The sequence below is a fragment of the Protobothrops mucrosquamatus genome, unplaced genomic scaffold (genome assembly GCF_001527695.2).
Source record: "Protobothrops mucrosquamatus isolate PMUCROS unplaced genomic scaffold, P.Mucros_1.0 scaffold145, whole genome shotgun sequence".
NCBI lineage: Eukaryota > Metazoa > Chordata > Lepidosauria > Squamata > Viperidae > Protobothrops > Protobothrops mucrosquamatus.
In genome coordinates this window covers 347,622-360,488 of record NW_015386511.1, presented here as the reverse complement: position 1 = coordinate 360,488, position 12,867 = coordinate 347,622, and the positions used below count along the sequence as shown (strand labels likewise).

General features: G+C 35.7%; 1 protein-coding gene across 1 annotated transcript in view; it reads right to left on the bottom strand.

Moving 5' to 3' along the window:
• Nucleotides 1–12,867, bottom strand: part of MARK3 (microtubule affinity regulating kinase 3) — a 74,647-nt gene that overhangs the window by 46,170 nt on the left and 15,610 nt on the right. The window contains exons 3-5 of the mRNA XM_015813232.1: nucleotides 8,196–8,249; nucleotides 5,366–5,414; nucleotides 1,038–1,103 (exon numbers count right to left, since the gene is read on the bottom strand). Coding sequence (XP_015668718.1) covers nucleotides 1,038–1,103; nucleotides 5,366–5,414; nucleotides 8,196–8,249 — 169 coding nt within the window. The remainder of the gene's footprint in view (nucleotides 1–1,037; nucleotides 1,104–5,365; nucleotides 5,415–8,195; nucleotides 8,250–12,867) is intronic.

Here is a 12,867-nt window from a genome sequence, read left to right as displayed (position 1 = left end):
AATATGAAATGTAAAACACACAATTATTTAAGAAGTATCTGAGGATTTGGGGAAGCTAACTGGTTCTAAAATAATAAGAAACAACTGTAAGCACTGATTCCTGAGGAGATAAAAGTATCAAAGTATTGCCAAACAGTTAAGTTCCGATGCTTTGAAAAACATTTAAAATTTCTTTTATATTCTATTAAATATGACTATAAACTGTTCCCACAGTTAATTTTTAATAACCAGTTAATCTAATCAGTGTTCTTTCCCACTGTTCTTTGTCATTGTAGAAGGAAGCTATTCTATGTAAATAAAAAAAAATCTGTCCAATCATTTCCTACAGTATATTTACATGCTAAATATAAATAAATTGTTCTGTCTACGAACAATCAGATCTCTTTTATAACTCTTAGTGACCGAGATTTCATTTTGTTTTCCAAAATGCAAAATAAAGAGGAAGTAATGAAGATAAAATTATCTTGTTTGTGGACAATTCTTAGGCTTAACTCCAAACATTTTGATAGCTAATCATAACAGTCTATCTATAAAATGTTTTATTGTGAACAAATAAAAAAGAAAGTAATATACTGTGCTGTGCAAATGATATACTGTACTGTGTACAAAGGACAAACCAGTGTAAAAATGTTTATTTGCAAATTAATATGTTATTTAGAAAATATAGAAAGCACCAAGGACATAAAAGAAAGAACTGAGGGGAAAATACACATTTCAAGAATTACACTTTTTATTTTCCCAACTGGATAGAAAGGAAGTTTATTAATATAACAAATACAGTTATTTAAACAGGGCAAATAAATTAACAAGTACAAGTGTTTTTTGAAAGAACAAACATCTAAAGTTCTGGAGTCCTATTCTAGATAATTTTAGAATCCTTGCTTAATAACAAGGGAAAAGTAACCACTGAAAATAATTAAGTATTCTTATATTTACAATGAAAGGAAAGTGGTGATTCTTAAATTTCTTTTTCAAAATTAAAATTTTATATACATAGAAGCTAGATAAGTGTTTTGCCTGCAAATGTTTGAACTTACCTCCACTTGCATATTCCATGATTAAGTAGAGTGTTTTTTCAGTCTCAATTACTTCAAATAATTTAACTGGAACAATAACAACCCCAAAAAAGAAAGAGAAAGAACCAATTTAGAGATGCTATCAGTTATATGTATCTACTTGTCCAATATTTCTGTATTTCATTCTCCTACCTGATATTCCAGTGAATTACCGTATATCAAATACAAAAAACATATTTTAATCAAATTTTCCTTGGAATACAAGAATAGCAAAGAATTGCTAAGCACATTAGAAACCTGGCTCCTTTTGCAAATTGCCATCTCAATTTTCCATTTAATGTCCTTTGGCTAGAAATGCTAAGGATTGACTCTACATAGTATGTTGTTTTCACTGAGTCATAGCCTCTCCTTAAGCTGAACTGCATATTCTATAATTAAAATCACAGGGGAATCTCAAAAGCAGTTTACAGGCAGAGATGAGTATTCACAGAAAAATGTCAAAAGCCTTGCTAAACATCAGCCGAAAGAAAGCTCTCTGCATTGTAACAATAGTATTTTTTCTCTATTAGGGGATGCAGTACTAAAACCACTTAAGTTCAGACCTCTAAGTAGTTTCAGGAAGCACCCATTGATTATATTTTAGGAAGCCAACTCCCCCCCCCCCAGAACAAATCAAAGGCTAATGCAGAAACATTTAAGTGAGCCCATCCTGTTATTTCACTGTCACATTCAGGAGATTTAAAATATTATATACGTAAACATTTATTACTGTAATATATAAAACAGCTAAATTTATTCAAATAAGCAAGCTAAAGCAATAGAAACAAAATAACAAGACATTGCCTATTAACAATCATACAATACATAATTATAAACTAGCTCTCCATTATATCATCACAATTCTCATTTGAAATCAACACAAGATTTGCTTTTGATATCTTCTCAAGATAGCATAAAAATTCATTAATGCTAACAATTTTATTTTAAAATCTGAAAATGAACCTTTACCATTATTACTCTTTTTCTTAAGAAAGTCAGAAAAATATGTTCTATTTAGTTGACTAGGATTTGAATAGAAAGTTTTATTAAGAAAAAGTAAAATGCTGATTGATACTGATCTTGGTACCAAACATATGGGAATTGTACTCCTCCATTCAGAGGTGCTTCATAATTTGAGGTTTTACTGCAGAGAACGTATTGGGACGGTTTTGCCATTGCCAGCAATGGGGTGGGTGCGGCTTCTGGATGACGCGTCCGGCCCATGGGCCGGCAGTTTGACACCCCCGTTTTACTGGGTTAGTAAATGATCAGCAAGCAACAGGTGTGGCAAATATTTTTGTACAGTTACATTTTGTGCACCAATTGCAGCCATTCCTGGATGAGGGGTCTCAAAATTACTGACGCCTTACTGACTTCCCATTTAGATTATGATACTACATGGTGCTGCCCTTGGGAAATATTTAGAAGCTACTGCATGGGGCTTCTTCTTCAAAAGCATATTACTATCATTTGAAAGAAATCAAAATGGCCTTTGAAGTAAACCAGGAAAAAATGTTATTACTCAGTTTCCTAATAGCAATAGCACTTAGACTTATATACCGCTTCACAGTGCTTTACAGCCCTCTCTAAGCGGTTTACAGAGTCAGCATATTGCCCCCAACAATCTGGGTCCTCATTTATCAACCTCAGAAGGATGGAAGGATGAGTCAACCTTGAGCCAGTTAGAATCGAACTGCTGGCAGTTGGCAGAATTAGCCTTGAATTCAGCATTCTAACTATTGCGCCACCACATTAAATGATAATATATACATATAATACTGTATATGTACATAATATCATTTAATTATTCATGCTAGTCTATTACGTATGTTTAGATCAGGGGACTTCAAACTTGGCCCTTTTATGACTTGTGGACTTCAACTCCCAGAATTCCTCAGCCAGCGTGCTTGGCTGAGGAATTCTGGGAGTTGAAGTCCACAAGTCATAAAAGGGCCAAGTTTGAAGACCCGTGGTTTAGGTAGTGAAATGATATTTTCAGATTAATTTGAATAGAGATGTGCATATGGTTACTGGAAGAAATTTATAGAAATAAGGCAGACATCAATATTAATACATCATTTTTTTATAATTATAATCTCTATATTACATTTGGTTAATTAAGGTTTTTGCCTCAAGCTAATAATACAATATTTATTCAATTTCTGGTCAACTTATAACTCTGATCAAAGATCAAGTCTTCCTACACATCTGATAATTATAAAAGTACTAATTGAGAACTAAACATTGCTAATGAATTATACTGATTAGAGACACACAAGATTCAAAATATTCCTTTCAAATAATTATTCAAATATTCACAGCTGGATCATATACTCAGATAACATCTCAGATATATAATCTAATTCTTAGTTTTTCTCAAATTAGCGTTTCTCAAATTAGAATCACATGAACACAGTTGTTACTTAATGTGTGTGTTTTAACTAGGTGTTCTTTAGCATTACCATGCCAAAAAATACTGTATTGTAGTTATACATCTTAAGAAAAAAGATGTTAATTTAAAAAAAAGGGGGGGAGAGAAAAGCATTTTTTTCTGATAGGTTCATAACAACAAAATCCTCTGAGATATAAGTAATCAGTGTTAATTGAACTTCAGAATTTAATCCAAACGTAAGTCTCTTAGCAGCTACAAACTAGTTACTGCTTTATTCTCTTTAATATCCAAACTATATTCTCTTCAATATCCAAACTACAAAAATGCTAACTTCACAAAAATTACTTTCAGTAACAACTAACTAATTTCCGATACTGGTGTTTACTTTTAAATGCCAATTAAGCTGATATAACTCAAACCTCATTTGAAAATAAATGTGTACTTGGGTTATAAATTCAGCATGTGCGACCCTCTGCTGAATGCTGCAGAGCTGCAGCAGATCCAAATATTTTAAGGACAAGGTCTCCTGAAGCTGGGGAAAATTTTACAATGAAACAAATTATTTTATGGATAGTACTTAGCAATAGCACTTAGACCTATATACCGTCCCATAGTACTTTACAGCATTCTCTAGGTGATTTATAGAGTCAGCGTTATTGCCCCCAACAATTTAGGGCCTCATTTTACTGACTTCGGAAGGATGGAAGGCTGAGTCTACCTTGAGCCGGTCAGGATCAAACTCTTGGCAGTGGGAAGAGTTAGCCTGCAATACTGCATTCTAACCACTGCACTACCACGGCTATTTCCAGTACTTCAGCAGCAGAAGAGATCAAAGGCAAGCACTCTTTGAGACGCACCATTCCATTTATTAAGGCTATTAGATCTGAGCTGCAAAAATGTTTTACTGTAATTCAGTGGTCATCTTCATAATTTTTTTCTGACCAGATTTGGAAGCCTACTTTCTTTCATATTCCCCTCATCTTTTTCTCTAGCAATGTTTCTAATTATTTTCTTTCTCCCCAGTGTCTTATTCTCTTCAACTCCTTGCTTTATACTCTATTGTTCCCTCTCCTTTTTCCTGTGCGCTCTCCCTTTCCTGTTAGCCTGAAGGTCCTCAACATATGTTACCCAGGTGGATGAGGGCTTATTGGAGGTGGAGGAAACAGAAGCTGAGCTGAGTGTTTGCTCAGAGCAGCTCAAGCCTTTCCAGAAAGAATTAATGTAATAGAGCATGTCTGAGCACTTATAAAGAACAGTGCACAAGATAATGAGACAGCCTTACAAAAGACAAAGCCAGGGCAGAATGAAACACAGAAAGCAGACTTTTCAATTTTTATCTAATCCACTTATTCCCATATCTCAACAATTAATATTCTTTAACATGCTTCAGAAGAAATTTGGATTATCAGCTGTAATGGATATACTGTATATACAACTGCTTCCTCTGAAAGGGAACAAACAGCAGGCAAGATAAAGTATTCACTTACATCCAGAAGGCTTATGACTTTGAAAACTGCCTTCCCCTGCAGAATGTGGCAACTACTTGAGTTATGATGAGCCAATGTTATTTGTGATACCTGCTCATAATATACCATAGAATGTTTCGTGATATTATGACGAATCCATTAATTCTGCCTTGCAGCAAATCATTAAGGGAGTGGCATGCCCAGTAGAAAGATTTCACATAGAGGAGATAACTATGAGATCAATCTGCATACTGAGACTTTAGATTTTTAAATTTGAGTATAGTTGAATGAAACTGTGGAAATATAGGAAGATATTGAATGCAGTAGGAGAATGATTGATGTGCTTAAAAATTATATGTATTATGAAGATGTTAAATGTACATATATTTTAAAAATACATATTTGAATGGATAAACAGCTATGCAAAAAAGAACATTTAAATCATACTCTACCTATATTGGGATGATTTAAAATCTTCATTATCCTTACTTCCCTAAACAGCTAAAAAAGAAAATTAAAAAGTTAGTATTACATACCTTGCAACTGTGAGAACATGTGCATGTAAGAACATGTGCATGTAACCATATTTGAAGAGTTTGGAAAATTACAAGTATATCAGAAAAAAAAACTTAAAAGATGTAAGTGCTTTCCCTCTCTCCGTATATAAGCAAGCATACTTTGAAGACCAAGTTTTAAAAATTTCAGAAAAACATTCAATCTTCCTTCAGATGTTCTTAATCTGAAGATTAGATTAGAACTTTAGAGAGTCACTTTGGTCTAGCGCAGTAGTGATGAACCTATGGCACATGTGCCAGAGGCGGCACTCAGAGCCCTCTCTGTGGTAATGCGTGCTGTCGCCCCCAGCCCCACCTCCCCCCATGGCCCCCTCACCAGCAGCCCCCCAGAGGAAAGTTGCCCCCGAGCATGGCCTGCGCAGAGCAGCGCAGCCAAAGACATGGCAGTCGGGACAAAACTCTGCCCTCGCACCCCATCACATGCAGATGATGCTGTGGGGTGCGGGCGGAGGGTGTAGCCATGATGGCGCTGCTGGGCTGCCTGGGCGATCTGCTGCGGTGAGCCGTGGAGGCAGTGGGTGGCTCTGTGGGTCGGCAGGGGGTGGTTTTTGGGCACTCGGTCTCTAAAAGATTCGCCATCACTGGTCTAGTGGTTAAGGCACTAGGCTAGAAACTGGGAGACTATGAGTTCTAGTCCCATTTGAGGCATGAAAGCTGACTAGGTGACTTGGACTCTCTCTCAGGCCAACTCACCTCATAGGCTTGCTGTTGGGAGGAGGAAAAAGAGGAGGAGGAGGAGGAGGTGGTATTAGATATGTTCATTGCCTTGGGTAATTTATAAAAGTAATAAATGTGGGAAAAATTATAAATAAAACTTCACACCTTTAATTCTTCAAGTGCCAAAGACTGACTGACAAATCTTCTACGGCTCTTTGACCCTCAGATTTCCCTGACAATTCTTTTGCCCACTGCTTTGAAGATGGAAACTTTGGGACTCTAATAAGGTGACTTTTCTTGCCTTTGGGAATTTCTTCCTCACTTATGTGTACATGTTCATTTGTGCTCAAGCTTCCTCTCTAACTTCTCATTTTTTTAATGCAGAAATTCAGAATTCAATGAGACAAGGAACCTGATGAGTGGCAAAGGAAGTCCCCTAGATATTTTGGTACTCTTAGCCACCACATTGGGAAGTCTGTCTGTAGACTGTAAATTATATCCAATAACAGTTATTCAAATATTGGAAAATTCCCTCAACTAGACAAAGATGTTGAATATTCTTGGCCATTCTTTTCTTCCTGCAATCCATTATACATGTCCACATCAATTCCACAAATATGCACTGTGCTGCAGGAATCACCTTTCCATTCCATTGGCAGACATTTTTAATCACTGGAATGACTACCATTAAAGGTTCATAATAACTCAACAATACTATGTTTTTCCTCCTTTTATAATTTGATTTCATATACTTAATAAGGAATATGACATCAGAAAGTTTTAAAATTGCATTTATATGCGCATATTGCTATTAAAGCACTTGCTCCGTTTTGGACATTTGGGTATTTTAAAAAGAAAGGCAATTATGCCTTTTTATACTTTCCTATAATATATAAGATTCTATTTAAATATATAACTAGATTGTTCTTAACTGAATATACATCTATTAGAGCATAGTCATTATCTGGGAAAATGAACTGCATGCTAAATTATTTTCAACTTGAAGTAAGATATTTTCATCAAGGTTGTTAATAAAGTAAATAAAATATTCACTTGACAGCTGGGATTTTCAGTTGGGAAGATTCCAAAAGCAAAGACTGATTCCTAAGAACTGCATGATCTGCACAATGGTTTTCTTTTTCTGCTTTTGAAGTAACCAAGGTTTCAAGTTGACACTCCAAACATTTGCTTTGTTATTTTCTGCTCTTAATAGAGAAAGGAGCACAGCAATCAAATGGATTTATTTTAAATCAACCACTGCCTCAGAGCTAATGCTACCGAAATATCATTTCATTGTTGATAGAACAGAGTTTTTAGAAAAATATCATGAGAAAGTAGCATTCAAACACTCATCAAACAGCTATAAAATTTACTGAATAAATAGCATCAATCATAGTTTGGAAATATACATTCAACACAAAATCCATCTCACTGCTGGAAACCTAAAAATGCAGCAGAGAATGTTCAATAGTGAAACAATGGGCAAGATTGAATACTTAATCCTCCTTACACTTCCTCCTACATCTCCCCCTCCTCCAGATGCTGTTCTACAGAGGAGATTCCTGATATGAATTTGCTATGTAACTCAAGGAAACATTTTGGGTGACAGGAAGTTATAGGCACGGCTTATATCTCCTCCACTGCTCAGATTCCCAGTTGGTTTGTAATCTGGATCCCTAATTTCAGTTCATATAGTTCTAGCCTGAAAAAGTGATCTGTGAAGATGCTGTATTTATAATTTTTTTCCATTAATCAAAATGGTAGACACAATTCAGTTTATACTACAGATTTGGGTATGAGAATATAGATATAATACTTATTTCATGTTTTTGATAAAATTTTTGAGCTCAGATCAAAACTAATTTTATTAATTAAATGATTCCTTCCATTCTATCCATTAGAAGAGAAAGGTACTATTAAAATGAAATCATATTGAATACGCTATTCTTAAAATAATACACAATGTTTAAAAATGGAAGACATTAGTGCCAGAAAAGAATATTCTAAACAAAGTAGTATACCTAAAAGATGGAACAACTAATAAACTTACCTTTTGTAGACTAGTTGGATTCAATTGAGTTTTGTCAATTATTTTTATTGCAACCTAGAAAAAATACAATTGTTTGATTTCTGTTAACTGTAGCTGTATTGCAAAGCAGAAATATTTATTGTTAATAGTATATGAGCAACCAGTGCACAAAAATCAATTTAATGTCAATAGTAATAATAATAATGGATGATGATATAATATATACAGCACCCAGCTTCCAGTGATTCTGGGCAGTTTACAAATTGTTTAAAACATTAAAGACAAGACAAACAACAAGAGACAAAAATGAAGAATAAAGATGGCAAGGATGACAAAATGGGATTTGAAAAAAGGAAAACAGCCCATAGAATCTAAAGGAAGTTATAACAGAATCTTTCTTCAAATCCCATTTCTAAATACAGTCCATAATCAATTATTTACATTATTTCTTCTGCAGTGAAGACAGGTGTTTGTTACTAATAATGGACAGTCAATTGTTACCTAGAACATAGAAAGTGATCTCCTGAATCTCTCTCTCTACATATACACAAATACATACACACACGTGTGGGTGTGGGTGTCTATAATTTACTGAATCTAGAATTCTGATAAGTAGAAATATATTTATACATTTCTTCAACATTATGAATACTCTGCAATCACGACTTTCATTGTGCCAAACAGAAATATTTTAACTGGTCAAATTAAATCACAGTGGACCTCAAAATTATGAATTCCATGTTTTTCTTGTCTGTTTAGGTTGCTGTTAAGAGTCAATCAACCAGCTTTAACACAAAACATAGTTCAAAATATATGTGGATAATACATTACTAGTTTGAACTAGGTGTTTATAATATCCTTATTGAATACAGCTTTATGGTCTTCAGACTGAATTCACTCTAACATAATTCACTGGGGGGTGTAACAGAACTGCTTGGAAACATCAGCTGATACAATAGACAGCTGTTTGTTTGCAAATACTGTTTTCTTCTTGAAAGCAGTGTTACTATATTTCTATAGTAATTAGCAGCAAACAGGTGATATTTATTTTCATTTAATTTTTCTTAAACAATAGTTTACCTGATTTGTCATATGATTTGTATTATCTTTCCTGTTTTATATAATTCCCTTCTACTTAGCTCTCCTTCCATTGTAATTTTCTGCCAAAAATCTCCAAAAGCTTAACCTTTTCATTAATAAAAGGCAAATACATGAGCTAAGAGTACTAAATCTATTACCTCAACATTATGTTCTACTTGAAGACATAAGGTATGGTGAGTAAAGAGATTGCCTCTAAAAACATGTTTAAGGGAAACTGTCCTTCCAAATGGTATCAGAAAAATAGTAAATGTTATCAAAAGTCAGCCATTAAAGGTGGGTGACTCTAAACCTATAAATGAAAGAGCAGAAAGAAATTTTGAAGGGTGCATAGCTGTCTGTTTCTAGTGTTTTTCTTATAATTATGTTCAAGGTGATTTAAAAATGTACATATTCTCATGAAACACAAGATAAATTGCTTCATAACTGGCGACTAATAAAAGACTATTCAATCATGAGAGGTGCTTGGTGGTCTCTGAGCTTGCTTTTCTTGCAGATGTTTCATTACCCAAACTAGGTAACATCATCACTAGCACTGATGATGTTACCTAGTTTGGGTAATGAAATGTCTGTAAGAAAACAAGCTAGCTCAGAGACCCTCAAGGACCCCTCATGTCAACCCTGAACTACAAATATTCTCCTGTATTAGTACTATTAAATCATTTTAAATTCAGGCTGAAAAGGCTCAATACTTAATTAGCCAATAAAATATAGTAGATATGTGTTGGATTTGGGTCTGACGTGGGAAAACGTCTTCAGATTCAGCATTGGCATACCTGTGCTATACTATGTATCACTGACTCTTGAAAAAAACTATGCTTTTCCTAGTCTTACACAGCAGCCAAGCAGAATTTGTATGAAAAAGTATCAAAATGACTTGGTATTTTATTAGATGAGGAGAAATAAATACAGAATCTAGTATCACTATAAAAACAGCAGTACAATACAATGTGGGCAATAGATTCTACAGCAGGGGTCCCGAACCCCTGAGGCTGCAACCCACTACTGGACCTTGAACTGTTCAGAATCAGGCCATGGAAATAGCAGGCTACAGCATGCACTTGTGCATCCCCACTTGTGCCAGCAGCCCGCCACTTGCACAAAAGGAGCTGTGTGCATGGGCACTTGCCCACTGCTTGGGCAGAACCATCCCCTCTACCGCCCCTCCCCTCTCCAGTACCCTCTACCGCCCCTCGCCTCTCCAGTACACAAAGCCGGAAAGGTTGGAGAATTCTATTCTACAGCATCTGTATCACATGGACATAGTCAAGCAGCATATGGAATTTTTTTGTATCTGCCTTCCAAAATGACTGAAGGAAGAGCATTAAATTGAGCCAGTAGAGGCCCTTCTCAGCTTAGATATTATAATATGGTTCAAGTATCTCACCAGTCTGAACAGATTAAGATTGGCTACTCAGGAAAACATTCTGCTCTTGTTGTTTGTGGAGATAAGAAAGAAGACAACTGAACATAAAGCATCAACCTTTGCATATGTATAACACATCTGTATCTAACTGGTTGCAGCACCAAGATATTCGACAGCTGCAGAAAGAAGCTGAAAAGGGCAACCAACATGATGAATTGGAGTCATCTGCTTATGAAAAATGATTACAACCACTGACAGATGATTTCAGAAAAAGATTATACAAGTGCATAGGGAATCTGGTCATTAATGGATAGCGGCTACTATCACATTGTCCACTACATATGCACCACTCGTATTCTACAATTGCTGGGGAACAATTGCAGAGGGGGCTACTTTCTTTGTATTCTTTTGAACCTTTGGTATCTAGTTAGCCAAAATAGAAAAGATAATATTTGAATAATTGACCATGTCCTAATGCAGAAGTACGCTTGCATTCTTAACTGAGCAACAGAATCCAAATTCATTTTAATGGCAGATTTTTATATAAAGATGCTATACATAAATACTGTCAAGAATATATATGAAATAAAGAAATCTGTGTCAGGCCAATATTTCTATAAAGGAAGATATTTAGCTTCTTGTAATGAATACAATTTACTGGAATTTCCAAAAACATTAATTTTTAATAGTTTAATTATACTTTAATTTACTTTAGTTAAATTTTAATTTAATTAATCATTCCCCTTCATAGTTCACTGCCTTGTCATGGCAAAGGAGCTTGTGCAGCTCAATGAAGCTATGAGCTATATTGTGTAGGGCCACCCAAGATGGATAGGTCATAGTGGAGATTTCTGACAAAATATGGTCCACTAGAGAAGGAAATGGCAACCCACTCCAATATCCTTGCCAGGAAAACCCCAAGGAGTGTATCAAAAGGTTAAAAGATATCAGGCCAGAAGAGGAGTCCCTCAGGTTGGAAGTTGTCCAATATGCTACTGGGGAAGAGTGGAGGCTAGTTACAAGTAGCTCCAGAAAGAGTGAAGCAGCTGGACCAAAGCTGAAAGGATGCTCACTGTGAATGTATCTGATGGTGAAAGGAAAACCCGATACTATAAAGAACAATATTGCATAGGAACCTTGAATGTAAGATCTATGAATCAAGATAAAACTGGATGGGATCAAACAAGCGATGGCAAGATTGATCATCGACAACTTGGGAATCAGTGAACTAAAGTGGATGGGAATGGACAAATTTAATTCAGATGACCATTATCTACTACTGTAGGCAAGAATCTCTTAGAAGAAATGGAGTAGCCCTCAATAAAAGAGTGGAAAAAGTAGTACTGGAGTACAAGCTCAAAAATGACAAAATGATCTTGGTTTGAATCCAAGGCAAACCATTCAACATCACAGTAATCCAAGTCTATCCCCAACCAATGATGCTGAAGAAGATGAGGTTGACTGGCTCTATGAAGACCTACAACACTTTCTAGAACTAACATCATAAAAAGATATCCTCTTCATCATAGGATATTGGAATGCTAAAGTAGGAGGTACATTTTCAAAAGGTAACTGGAATATCAGGCAAGTTTGGTCTTGGAGTACAAAGTGAAACAAGGCAAAGGCTAGCAAAGTTTTGTTTTGTTAGTTTTGTCAAGAGCGATCGCGACGATCAGCTGGCTAGCAGTAGAAAGGCTTGCCGAGGGAAAAGGAATGAGGCTGAGAATGGAAAGACTAGGGCAGCGCTGAGCCCAGCGCTGAACTAATTCACCAAAGGGAAAAGGAAGAATCCACGAATGGAAATTTACTACCTGTTCTCCTAACAATCGGGAGCCAAATTCTCACATCTCTTCAGGGCTGAGACCAAAAAGAAACTGGGGCATGGTCAGTCCCTGCAGGGGCGTGGCAACTTTGATTGATTGGTCTAATTGGGCTAGAGGACTTCTAAAACCCATTTGTGGATTCTACATTCCCTACATGCTGGATAACATGCTGGTCATAGCAAACACTTTTTCCAACAACCTAAGAGCCGATTCTGCACGTGGACATTGCCAGAAATCAGACTGATTATGTACTTTGCAGCCAAAGATGGTGAAGCTCTATACAGTCAGTAAAAACAAGACCTGGAGCGGACTGTGGCTCACATCAGTTTATTGCAAAATTTAGGCTTAAATTGAAGAAAGTAGGGGAAATCATTAGGCCATTCAGATATGACATAAATCATATCCT